Raw genomic sequence first — 12,067 nt, forward strand, 5'->3', positions numbered from 1 at the left:
CCCCGGGGAACGGCTGCCCCCGCCGTGTGAGCGCGGTTCGGTCCGAGCCTCGGGTGGCTTGTTTTTGCAAAGTGCTCCTCGGAGCCCAGTTTTGACATGACAGCTCGTAAGCTTAGACGAGCTAATCCTCTGATCTGGGTGGGGGAGTATAGACGTCCGTGCTCTCTCCCCCTCGTTCTGTCTCTAAAATTAGCAGCTCCCCAAGTTAAGAAGGATCCACCCATCTCGCTATACCTCGTACAAAAGCGCGCCTGCACAAACTATCCTGTAGGATTCGAACACTGAGTCTTTTGTAAGCATTAACTTACTCTGTTAGGGAGGAAAACAAAGTTAAATCTTGCATGTAAATCAATTTTTTTGCTTTCCCAGATCAGAACAAAGAGGCTGCAGCTCGTTATCAAAATGCAGTATTCCCATCACTGTGAGCACCTTTTAGAGAGACTGAACAAGCAGCGAGAAGCCGGCTTTCTTTGTGACTGCACCGTTGTTATCGGTGAATTCCAGTTCAAAGCACACAGAAATGTGCTTGCCTCTTTCAGCGAGTACTTCGGTGCGTTTTACAGAGACGCGTCTGACAATAATGTTGTTTTGGATCAGACTCAAGTGAAAGCTGATGGATTCCAAAAACTCCTGGAATTTATTTACACGGGAAACTTAAACCTTGACAGGTAACATACACTATTAAAGGGGGAAAGAAAATAGGAAAATAAACTTGGTGTTACAGCAGTGCTGGGTTTTTTGTTCTTTGTAGTAAGTTCTGGAGGAACAAATAGTAGTGGATATGATGCATATTAACAAGTTGAAGATCGTCTGTTTGTATGTTTTAAAATACCGCATGGCACATGAGTGCCAAAACAAAGGTTTGTTGTCTGATATCTCACTGATTGATAGTTTCACTCTTCAAGTGTTTCTATCTGGATTGGAAGGGATTAACAATCTGACATGATTACCGGGAGAGGGAAGGATAAGTGTATTCTTTCTGAAGCTGGATTATAGAAGTCCATTTTTGCGGAGAACACACAGAAACTGCATATACAGTAGAGACTAAAGTCTGAGGAATGCATGAGGATAGGCACGATTTAAAAAAAATACGTTTGTTAGAATTTGCATGATCTGTTACTTAAAATCTTATATCACAGTGTCCAAAAGGAGTCACAGAAAAAGTGTTTCCCCCCTTATTGTGTTGATCTTGTGCCCATTGTATTGCTTCAAGTACAACGAGGATTCTACGGGAATCCACTTCATGAGGGAAGTGTGACTACTTAGAAGTATGTAGGCCAGGATTTTAACTCCTTTCACAATGTCTGGTGTCAAATGCATTTTAAAAAAGCTTTGTTGCTATTGATGTCTGAAAACTCATATTCGATAATTTAAGTGCGCAGATGCTGGGGGTGTGTGTTTTTTTCAAATTAGCTACAAGCATTAACAGTACACAGCAATGTGGTGAAGTTAGTGATCGGTGCTTCGCAAATTATGTACGAGCAGAACTGTGCAGCGTTCTTGATGTCTGTTTGGGACCGCAGCAGGAGAGTTTCTGGATTCATTCTGAGCAGTTGAGATCTCTGAAGGAAGAGGAAGGTGAAAGTACCATTCTCACCCAGGGAGAACTATTTGACTGAAGATGACACCTGCAGGTCTGCCTGTGTGCACCCGCCATCTTGTGCTCTACCCCTTTAGGTGACTGCTGCAACTGTCTGCAAATTCTGTTGTCTTCTGTGATGGTGGGTGCAGGAGTGACACCAGGAGGGTGCACTTTGAACTCAGTGCTAGTATAATACAGGATACCAAACCAGTTGTATTCATGTACAGAGAGTACTTGTGGCTAGTTACTTATTGTTTAATTGCATTTACTGTGTAATAGATTGTTAGAATGATGTTGTTTACCATTATTCTCTCTTTAAAGTGCTGTAAATCCATACATGCATTGATGGTACACGTTGCCACCTTTTCCAGATCAATTTTTTCTAAACCATCAAGGCCCGTGTTGCAGGAACTGAAAAATAGAGCGTAGTAGTTTAGATGAGGACTTCCTTGGTGTTAATGTTGTCTGTGTGCAGTTGATACAGAATTAAAATTGTTTGCAAATTGTTTTATAAAACAAGATTAATATCTGCCTTACAGAAGCACTGAGGTGAATGTGCCTCTTGTGAATTACTTAAGACTTTTGGCAGAAGGATTATAGGATGGTAATTTATACGTTTTATTCTCTCTTCGTGCTGTGATTTCTGAGCTTTTTGGACCAACAGGCCCACGTCTAGCCTCACCACCTTACAATTGGCTTTTTAACTTAAAATTCTACAAAAGGTATGTAACTGAAAATAAAATTCTCAGTTCTGTGGATCTGCAGACCCCGCTAGGCATAGGCCATCAGTTCGGGAGTAATTGTCGTACTAGTGTCTTACGGCACGACAGCACTGAGAGATTAGATCTTGCTGTATGCGTTCTCAAAGTTACACTTTCTGACAGCCTAACTTTTCTGTAGCTGTGCTGTCTGTATTTGATACAGTTGGGACAGAACAAATGTTTGCTTTGTCCAGAATATTGTCACCCAAGTCTTGTTTTCTTGCAGCTGGAATGTTAAAGAAATTCACCAGGCTGCCGACTATCTCAAAGTAGAAGAAGTGGTCACTAAATGCAAAATCAAGATGGAAGACTTTGCTTTTATTGCTAATCCCTCTTCTAGAGAGACATCCAGTATTACTGGAAACATTGAAATGAATCAGCAGACTTGCCTTCTGACTCTCAGAGATTACAATAATCGGGAGAAAGCAGATGCTGCTTCTGCAGAGTTGGTTCAACCACAGGCAAAGAAAGCAGCTTTAGAAAAGAAATCTCCTCAAACCAAAAAGCGAAAGAAGAATTTCAGCTCCCCCAAAAGCATACAGAATAAATCCGTACAATATCAGAATGACGTGACCGAGAACACATCCCTTGAAATGTTTTTAGATGCAAATAAGCTGGCCACCCAGATAACGGAACAGGCTGCCCAAGGCAGTGATAACTCTGAACTACAGCTGGCATCTGTGGTGGAAAGCGAAACACTGGCAGCGCAGGATATCCTAGTGCAGACGATTGCAGCAAAACAGAAACGGGGAAAGCCTCAGCCAAGCTGTGCACTGAAGGAGCACTGCATGTCTAACATAGCCAGTGAAAAGAACACTTACCAGCTGGAGAGTTCAGGGGAAGAACTTGACCAGAAGTACTCCAAAGCTAAGCCGGTGTGCAACACCTGTGGAAAAGTCTTTTCAGAAGCCAGTAGCCTCCGTCGACACATGAGAATACACAAAGGAGTGAAACCGTACGTGTGTCAGCTTTGTGGGAAGGCATTCACCCAGTGCAATCAGCTGAAAACACATGTAAGAACTCACACAGGTAAGCCGCTGGCCTTGTCTTCATGGACTGTGGAGACCTGTAATCACAGCCAGTGAATACAGGACTAAAAAGAGCTTTGCGTTCTGACTTTTCCTCTAGAAATTTGTCTGCTGTTGGTACGCGTATGGGAATAGTACCTGTATCCTGGTGATACGACGTGTTTCAACGTTTTTCAGTACAAAATCATAGTTTCTACTTTAAATAGCTAGAGAGGACTTTATTAGTCTGAGCAACTTGATTTCTGGAAAGACTCAGAAGAGCTGGCTATGCTATAACTCTGTAGAGTGATTAAATGCGATGAAGTGCCAAAAACTATTGCCAGTAGAGCATGAAAAGCTCACTGTACTTGATACTAGAATTTCTGTTGCTTTTTTTAAAAAATTCCCAGTTTTGTTATCAAACATATATTAGGGAAAAAAGCAATCTCGTGACGAGTAGGTAACTTCTCCCATAGGGTCTTCAAAAAAGGTAGGGGAGGTGGCTGAACTACTACAGCATTTGGGATTTTATTTAGTAAAAAGTGTAGCTGGAATGTGTAATGGTGTTACGATCTCTGCATTCAATAACATTACCAGAAGTTCGTGTAGTATCAAGAGCTATTGAACAAAGCATCAAAGAGAAATCAATTACGAACACTTAAATGTTAAGACAACATGTCTATCTTAAAAAGATTATGAAGAGCAAATTGCTGGAGCCTGGGAAGACGTACAGAAGTACTGTGCTTGCTTGTCCTTTCGTGCATTCTTCCCTATGGAAGATGGAAGACTTGATACCGGGTTAGTTCGTTCTTCAGGCTGATCTGGTGTAGCTGTTCTTCTGCTATTGCCTTTGCTGCTCTACTTAGCGCAGTGAGCAGAGAGGGATCTGGGTTACGTAGTTTTCTTCCTTTTGTGGCTGGCATTCAGAATTCTGAAGTAACAGTGAATCAGATAAAAAATTGTTTACTTTTGCTCTTTTCCCCCTTTGGAAAACTCTGAGGAGAGGCCAGCAGTGGAGCTCTTTCCAGGAAGCTGTGAAGATGCCAAAGAGGTGAAGTAGGAGGGGTTGAGGTACAGCTGCAGGAGAACGCCTTGCTCTTTCAGTAACCGAGGGAGAGGATTTCAAATACTGTCAGCCAATGACTAACCAGATTCACGTGCGAGATGGAGCTTGCGAGCAGTATTCAGGGACAGTTTGCTGGTAGGAAAGTCAGCTGCGCTTTCTACTTTTGAGGGTGTTGTACTGGGAATTTTTGCATGAGTAGGTAGGGAATTTCATGGTTTTGATTCCTAGATGACAGGTTAGGTGTCTAATAGTTTTATTTTTGAAGTTTTTATGTGCACAATATACGTAAGAACTGTTGAGTTCCTGGTTTGATTGTGCACTGCCATAGAAATGCAGAGATAGGCTCTTTTATACTGTCATTTAAGACTGCGGAGTTGCACGATCCGTTCCATGAGACTGTATTGACCACTTAGAGAACATGAATAGTCAGAGAAGTACCTGTAGCATTCTGCAGCACACGCTAACGAGAAATTAGTGAGGACTAGACTGTACACTGAAGACTTGTTGCTGTTTGACAGGGAAGAAAAGGCAGATGATTTACTGGTGGTTCATCTTGAATATTCAGAATCAGGAATAGACATAACCAGCAAAAAGTCTGAAAATGTGGTAGTAGCATTCTTAAAATAATGTGGGGAAAATGGCATAATTAAAAATATTAATTATTACCTTTTTTCCACTAAAGGTAACGTGTTCAAAAATAGTCTGTTATCCACTGTATTCCTGGCACGTTCCACTTCAGTGGACTGATGATGGGATATTCCAAGATGTTATTTGTAAGAAGTATTAGAACAGACACTTGTGCTTTGGTCAGGTAATGGATTGGAAAGTTGTCTTACGTAAATGGCAGAGAGCACAAGGGTTTTGTTTTTCACTAGGGGAGAAGCCATACAAATGTGAACTATGCGACAAAGGCTTTGCTCAGAAGTGCCAGTTAGTGTTCCACAGTCGGATGCATCACGGAGAAGAGAAACCGTACAAATGCGATGTCTGCAATCTGCAGTTCGCAACTTCAAGCAATCTGAAGATTCACGCCAGGTAGGCGAAAGTGAGATCCTGCAAGTGCTTATCCATATGTTTATTTAAACAGAGTAATTTACTCCAATGTGAGCAAGAGTTAGACGTTCACGTAATTTGGTCGTTTCTACTCCTTTTCTCTTGGGTTTTCTCTCACACTGCAATAACAGAATAATTACATCTATGTACTTGCTCATTAGGGAAGCAATTTGCAATTTATGCATGTTACAGCATATGCACTAGTGTCCTTATGGCAATGATCTGGGGTTTGTTTTGCTTTGTTTTAAACTGGTTGTAGCACCAAAGAGAAGAGAGTTCCTTGATGGGAAGTAAACCAGAACAGTTCTCACTGTTCGCTGTCTTTTTACATTTTTTGGCAGGAGCAGGAATTCTGTTCCCTTGTTAGGAATCATCATTTTATCTTTCAGTACACTGTAATGCAAAACGTGCTGAGTTCCCATGGTGCATGTCACATGTGCAGGGCATGCAGTTCAGTTCAGCTGCCACTGAAATCACGGATGTGCTGATTCCCAGAGTCAACAGACAGTGAATTTCACTCCGTGAGAAACTGCTAACTCAAAACCAAACTCACAGTTGTTATGGGTTTTTTTTTAGTTCACAGAACGTTAGCACAAGGAACTTTGGGGATAAAGTACTAATAGAGGAAAGTTACTTAATCGTGGTTGTTGCTTCCCTTTCTGCCAGGAGATCACTGATGTCTGTGTTGGTTCGCAGGAAGCACAGCGGCGAGAAGCCCTACGTGTGCGATCGGTGTGGTCAGCGGTTTGCTCAGGCCAGCACACTCACCTACCACGTGCGTCGCCACACGGGGGAGAAACCTTACGTCTGTGACAGCTGTGGAAAAGCCTTCGCTGTCTCAAGTTCTCTCATCACCCATTCCCGAAAACATACAGGTAAGGGGAGACGGAGCGCTGCGGTACCAGAACAGGCCTGGCAAGGAGGACTGGCTGCCTGCAGAGGGGTTGGAGATAGGTAATGACCAGGAGATCTGTAGATCGGGAGTTACCTCTGGAGTTGTCATCCAGCTCCTTTCTCATGTTTTCTCCCTTTGACTCCAGTTTAGGGAGCTCTTTCTCCCATTGGACGTTACCTCTGTTTCATTTTGATTTGTTCTTTATGTGTATTCTGGTTTATATATTGAAATAACCAACTCCTTTGTGTTTCCTTTAGGAGAGAAGCCATATATCTGTGGCATTTGTGAAAAGAGTTTTATTTCCTCTGGAGAGCTCAATAAACATTTTCGGTCCCATACAGGTCAGTTTCCAGACAGGCTGCTTCCTGCACTATAAATAATATTCTACCTTTACCCTTTTGCCTTTAAAATACACCATATTGTGCTGTTCTTGAAAGTAGCAAAGTTTCTTAATTTATGTATCTCTGTGTTAACATAATCTAAAGAAAATACTTAGGAAATTTTTTTAATTGCCTTTTTCAGACTATCATCTGTGTAACAGCATAGGTGTTGATGTATGATCATGGCTTTACTTCTAACGTTTGGGGTGGTCTTTGCTTTGTTTTAATCTATTGTTCTGGAGACAATTTTATTCTGAATACAGACACACAGACAAAATAACAGAGTTACAAAATTGTATTTTAAAATACAACATTGAAATCCATTATCCTACATCTCTTAACTGTTTTCTTTTAATTTTAATATTGTTCTAACTGCCAAACCAATTTTTTTCAGGTGAAAGACCATTTATCTGTGAAATGTGTGGAAATTCTTACACAGATATAAAAAATCTTAAGAAGCACAAAACGAAAGTTCACACAGGTGAGTTCCTTGTGCAACGAAAGGTTAAGAAACTACATCAACTGGTTTGTCTTTAATGCTGAATAACTTTTTTTTTACTCATCCAGGCCTAAAATTGGAAAATAAAAGATTTTTGGATAGTAGCTCTCTTTAGAGCCAAAAGCATCCACTTTAGAGGTACCCAAACCTTTTAAAGCTTAAAGTACATGCTTTAAAGTAGATTCAAGACAAATTTTCAAGCATTTGCGTTGCTATAGCAAACACGTTTAGTAAAATAGAAGTGGATTGCTGCTGACAAGAATTTCTGTATGTGAATATTTACTTTCTTGTCCTAGTAACTTGTGAGAGCTTCACACATGAAGGCATAGTCTGAATTGTAGGAAACTTTTTACCTCTTCTGAATATGTCAAAGGAGTATGTCTTTACGAGGGTAGCAACTGAAGTGAACAAGGCATACTGGTTACAAGAATTACTTTACATCTGGAAGGCACAAATATTTTTAATGTAACAGTGAAAGATTTTTTTATATATGCAGTTAATGTTAATCCAAGTCTGAGCTGGATTAGCAAACACACAAGATCAGACAGCTGGCAAAATGTTCCCAGCTGCGAATACTGCTCTTAAAAGACTTTTCAAATACATTCAATTCCTATTCTAGATACCAGATTTTGATTAGGAAGAAATTTGACATATATTACTTACCTATGGTACAAAGCACGGAGATGTTCAGATAGCCAGCTGGCTCCATACACCTTGTTATCTGTCCATCCTTAAGTGTATTAACCGTAATTCCCTTGCCTCTGTCATATGCAAAAAGGCGTAATAGGTGTCTGTGTATGTCTGGATTAGGAGGGAGAGGGTGACAAAACAAGAGTCATAGGCAGAGGCAGCTTTGAATGTCAAAAGCTTGAGAAGCCCCATTTCGGAAGGCCCCAGTGCAGCAGGAAGATAGTGGAGGTGAGGGTGAGGTGAGAGCAGCAGTGAGCGTGGAGAGGGCCCGGCAGAGCCTGAGGGTGTGAGCTGGGAGAGCTGCCAAGGCAGGTCAGCTCTCATGGAGAGACAGGAGTGCTTCACCACTGAAATAACAGCCTTCGGAGCACACTTTGATAGACGGAGGGCCAAATATCCGATGTGGCTTAATTGGAAAGCCGTCCAAGAGCAGTGGCAGACTGCATTCAAACAGGAAGGCAGGGAGGAATCCCTTAACAGTGGTTTCAGTTAAGAATAGAAAAATAATTTCTCGAGTGACTGGATAAAAACTGTAATGGGTCTGGCTGGAATGCAGTTAGCAAATGTTTTCTTCCAAAGAAGTTTATGGATAAATGATATATTGTACATTGCTATCTTAGTTAGAAGAGGATGCTTGAATGTGGCTGTGGTTCTTAGATTTTCTGGGGTGGAAAATCTCAAGGAAACTTTATAATTATGTTTTTTCCAAAGCTCCTTTGTTCACTGTGACGTTAAGGATTTGCTATTTTCTGTACCATGCCAAGAAGAGACCCAGTTGGAATGCATCATCCCTCTTGTTGTCATGCTTCAAACAGCAGAGGATGTGATTCTCAGTGCTTACATTGTATTTGCAGCTCATTCTGGCTTCGCGGCACATTGAAGCCACTGACAGTCCCGCTACCCAGGCAGCCTTTGACACACCAAGTGTTTGTTTTGACAGTCATTTGAAAGGGAATTTGCAGAATTTGCGCAGGAGCTTTTGAACATTTGTTTCTTTTTTTTTTTTTCTCCTCAGGATCTGAAACTCCCCCTGATTCTAATGCACTCGATAATTCTTTCAATGAACAAGAATCTATTCAGAGTCAGAAAAGTCCTTTGTCGGAGTCCATAGATGTGAAGCCCTCTGAGGTGTCTTTAGCACTTCCTCTTCCCATTGGGACTGAAGACCACCAGATGCTGCTTCCCGTGACGGGTAGTCAGTCTCCCTCATCAGAAACATTACTAAGGTCTGCTGTGACTGGCTATTCAGAACCTCAGTTTATTTTCTTGCAGCAGTTATACTGACAGTGCAGTACGGAGCCATCGAGGTAATTTGGTAGTGAACTTGCATACGTTTGGTAAGATGAACATAATCAAGCAAGCAGTCACACTTTTTGAATTGGACTTGTTCTTTTTTGTTTTCCTCTGTGTAAAGACACTTGTAACGCATTTCCATTGTGCAGTGCTGTTTTTTGGTTTTTGTTGAATTGTGCTAATCTACAATCAAATTTCTATTTGCAATTAACACTGATTTCCAGGAGACGATTCCTTTCCAGCAACACCTGCCTTAAGAATTCTCTGTTAAATATGTTAATGTATTTTGGAGATCTCCTCCCATGTTCCTGCTCATGTGATGTGTCACAATGTCATTTGAGAGCAGACATTTTAAGCCATATTTGATAGTTTAAGACTATTAACCCAGAGGTGTAAGGGGAAAATCATCATTTGAATGTACTAATAAGCTTGTACTCCTGCATTCCAATGGTACATGGTGGAGGTAGGCCAGTGCTCTGGTGAGGTGCTTGCAAAGAATTACTGCTGTCTGCCAGAAGTAGCCGTCTTTGGCTGAGGTCTGACCAGAGGGAAAGAAAGTTTTGTGGATATTTTCCTGACAAGGCAAGTAAAGGAGGGTTAATTTTTTTCTATGGTGTGGTAAGTCAGAGTGTTCTAATGGCATAGATACTACTGGGTATTCTTTCTAACAAGTCCCTTTTTCTTTTTCCTTTTTTTTTTTTTTTTGTGAATCCAGCATTGTTGTATCTTGTCCCAGATTTATTTTTCACAAATGCCCTGGTTTTGGCACAAACAGCAACATTTGCTCAAAAGGAGAGTTGGAACATGCATGTTGTAGATGAGACGAAAAGATGCATTGACTTAATTGTGAGGCACGAATCATAGCTTCATAATCCTTTTTCTCAAGTAGTGCTGCTTCTTGTGCTAGACAATAGGTACAAAAGAGGAAATAAATCCTGCCCTTCACTGTGAAAATAATAAGTGAACGCTACGTGAGGGGGCATTAAGGAAGAATACAACAGAGCAGACTGATGTTCTTCCAGGCAAGGTTCTGTTAGAGTATGACTGATGTGTTTTAATTGAAGTATTTACGTATTGCTTTACCTCTCATGTCACTTGTCCACAGTAACTGCACAAAACTGGTATCTAGCAAGACTCATGTGAAGGTATGTTTTATTACTAGCAGTGTAAATTTTTAAAAAGCAACATTTTTAGTGTCTTGGTAGGGTCATTAGTTAAAGACTAGTTGACAATAGGAGTACTTTTATACTCCATTTTGCCAGTTTGTGCCATTAACATAATGTAAGCATTATTTAAGTAATCATCAAATAGTAAGGAAACAGTCATAATACTGTACCAACAATGCATTTAAAGATATTATTTGTTGGTTATTTACTTGGTGCTAGCATTTTATTTCCACTGATGCCTTGTGTCCAGACACTGATAAACAGAAGAGCATAGGAGATACCTCTTAACTGATTCTGTTCTACATGGAGTAATAGTTAATCTGCACCTTAATTAAACAGACTTGTGAAAAATTTCTTGGAGGATTTCATTTAAATATTCTGCAAATAGTCCCTTGACTCCTGAGCGTGACTATAGATTTTTTTTTTTTTTCCCCTCTTCCTATGTTTGTACTTGTAAAGTGATAGACCTTTTCGCTTCTTTGTGTTGATCATCTTAGTATGTGGCATGTTTAAAACTCTGCTTCTTGATCATATTTTATGCTTTAATATATGGCCAATTTGCTGATAACGCCTACCATGGACAGCAAGGAGTACAACTATCTTAATGCAGGCATCTCTAACTCTGTCCACTGAAGCTAATTATTGCCATACCTGCCTGACCTTTATTTGCTTTGCTTATCTGTACTGCAACATTCATGAACAACTGATGTTCTTCTTAACGCTGGCAAAGGACAATGGATGAAGTTCTCTGTTTGTTTTGTGGTTTTTTTTTCTGTTTGTTTGGCATTTCCCCCTTTCTTCCCTCATTTTCTTTTTTAGCTTCTGTTGTTGATGTAGCACCTGAAGGATTCCTTACCCTTACCATTTAGGACTGAAGAACCACAAAGATCGGGATCTTGACTCTGCGAAAAAAGTGAACTCTGTGTGGCTTGTCCTAAGGTTCCCCTTTACTTTCTCTCTCTGAAATAGAGCAGAAGTCTTGGGATAGACATACGCTTAGTCATGAATACTGAAAAAGAACAATACCGTACAATTGATAAATTTCATATTTAAACAGCTTTGGAAGATAAACTAATTATATGCTGCTTTTATCTGAGGAAAAGTATCTGAAGATTAACATAGCCAGGATAAATGACCACAAGAGAGAACTAGCTCTGGAAAAAAAAAATTTTTAAAAACCCACATTCCTACATAGAAAATGCATTCCATAACAATGTTTGTTTGGACTGTTTTTATATTTCTAAAATTATAGCTTATTACTTTATTCTTAGATTTCAGACTTTTTTAAAAAATACAGTGCTTAGATTTATACAGGATTTGTTTAGATACTTATAACAGTAACACTTGCTTTATTAGTCATTTAGTTTTCTTTATAGACAAGAAGATAATCATTATTTTTTACAAGACAACAATTTTAACCTTTCTTAATAGAATACACAGGCTTGTAGTTTTGTCTTGGAGCAATAATTTAGTGACCTGCACTCTTGAGTCCCCGTCTGAGAGTCTTGATTTTTATCCTCATCTTTTGTGAAGATATCTCAGCCACTGAGGTATGATCTCTATGAACTGTATTCATTTACTAGAATATAGATTTTAAATACACGTATATATATATTAAAAAAAAAATTGTAGGTGTGTTCAGGCTGGGTGCTGTAGGACCTGAAGAAGCAGGTCT

General features: G+C 40.1%; 1 protein-coding gene across 2 annotated transcripts; it reads left to right on the forward strand.

The window, feature by feature from the left end:
• Positions 1–402: 402 nt before the first annotated feature.
• MYNN (myoneurin) lies at positions 403–9,509 on the forward strand. 2 transcript variants are annotated; one of them, XM_009576390.1, is made up of 7 exons: positions 403–668; positions 2,570–3,372; positions 5,292–5,451; positions 6,166–6,344; positions 6,622–6,705; positions 7,139–7,225; positions 8,949–9,509. In XM_009576390.1, exons 1-7 carry the CDS (start codon positions 403–405, stop codon positions 9,215–9,217), a joined length of 1,848 nt encoding a protein of 615 aa, XP_009574685.1. In that variant the 3' UTR covers positions 9,218–9,509. The 2 variants fall into 2 exon arrangements, with proteins under 2 accessions (XP_009574685.1, XP_009574686.1); XM_009576391.1 differs by lacking the exon at positions 7,139–7,225 and having other exon boundaries at positions 8,949–9,217.
• The last annotated feature ends 2,558 nt before the right edge of the window (positions 9,510–12,067 follow it).

Source organism: Fulmarus glacialis, unplaced genomic scaffold (genome assembly GCF_000690835.1).
Source record: "Fulmarus glacialis isolate BGI_N327 unplaced genomic scaffold, ASM69083v1 scaffold42934, whole genome shotgun sequence".
In the NCBI taxonomy this organism is placed as follows: Eukaryota; Metazoa; Chordata; class Aves; order Procellariiformes; family Procellariidae; genus Fulmarus; species Fulmarus glacialis.

What these genes read in the sequence shown, in the direction of transcription:
- MYNN (XM_009576390.1), top strand. Translation starts at nt 403, where the DNA reads ATGCAGTATTCCCATCACTGTGAGCACCTTTTAGAGAGACTGAACAAG. An exon ending in GGAAACTTAAACCTTGACAG is followed by an intron (nt 669 to 2,569) that starts GTAACATACACT and finishes GTTTTCTTGCAG; the next exon opens with CTGGAATGTTAAAGAAATTC. An exon ending in AATCTGAAGATTCACGCCAG is followed by an intron (nt 5,452 to 6,165) that starts GTAGGCGAAAGT and finishes GTTGGTTCGCAG; the next exon opens with GAAGCACAGCGGCGAGAAGC.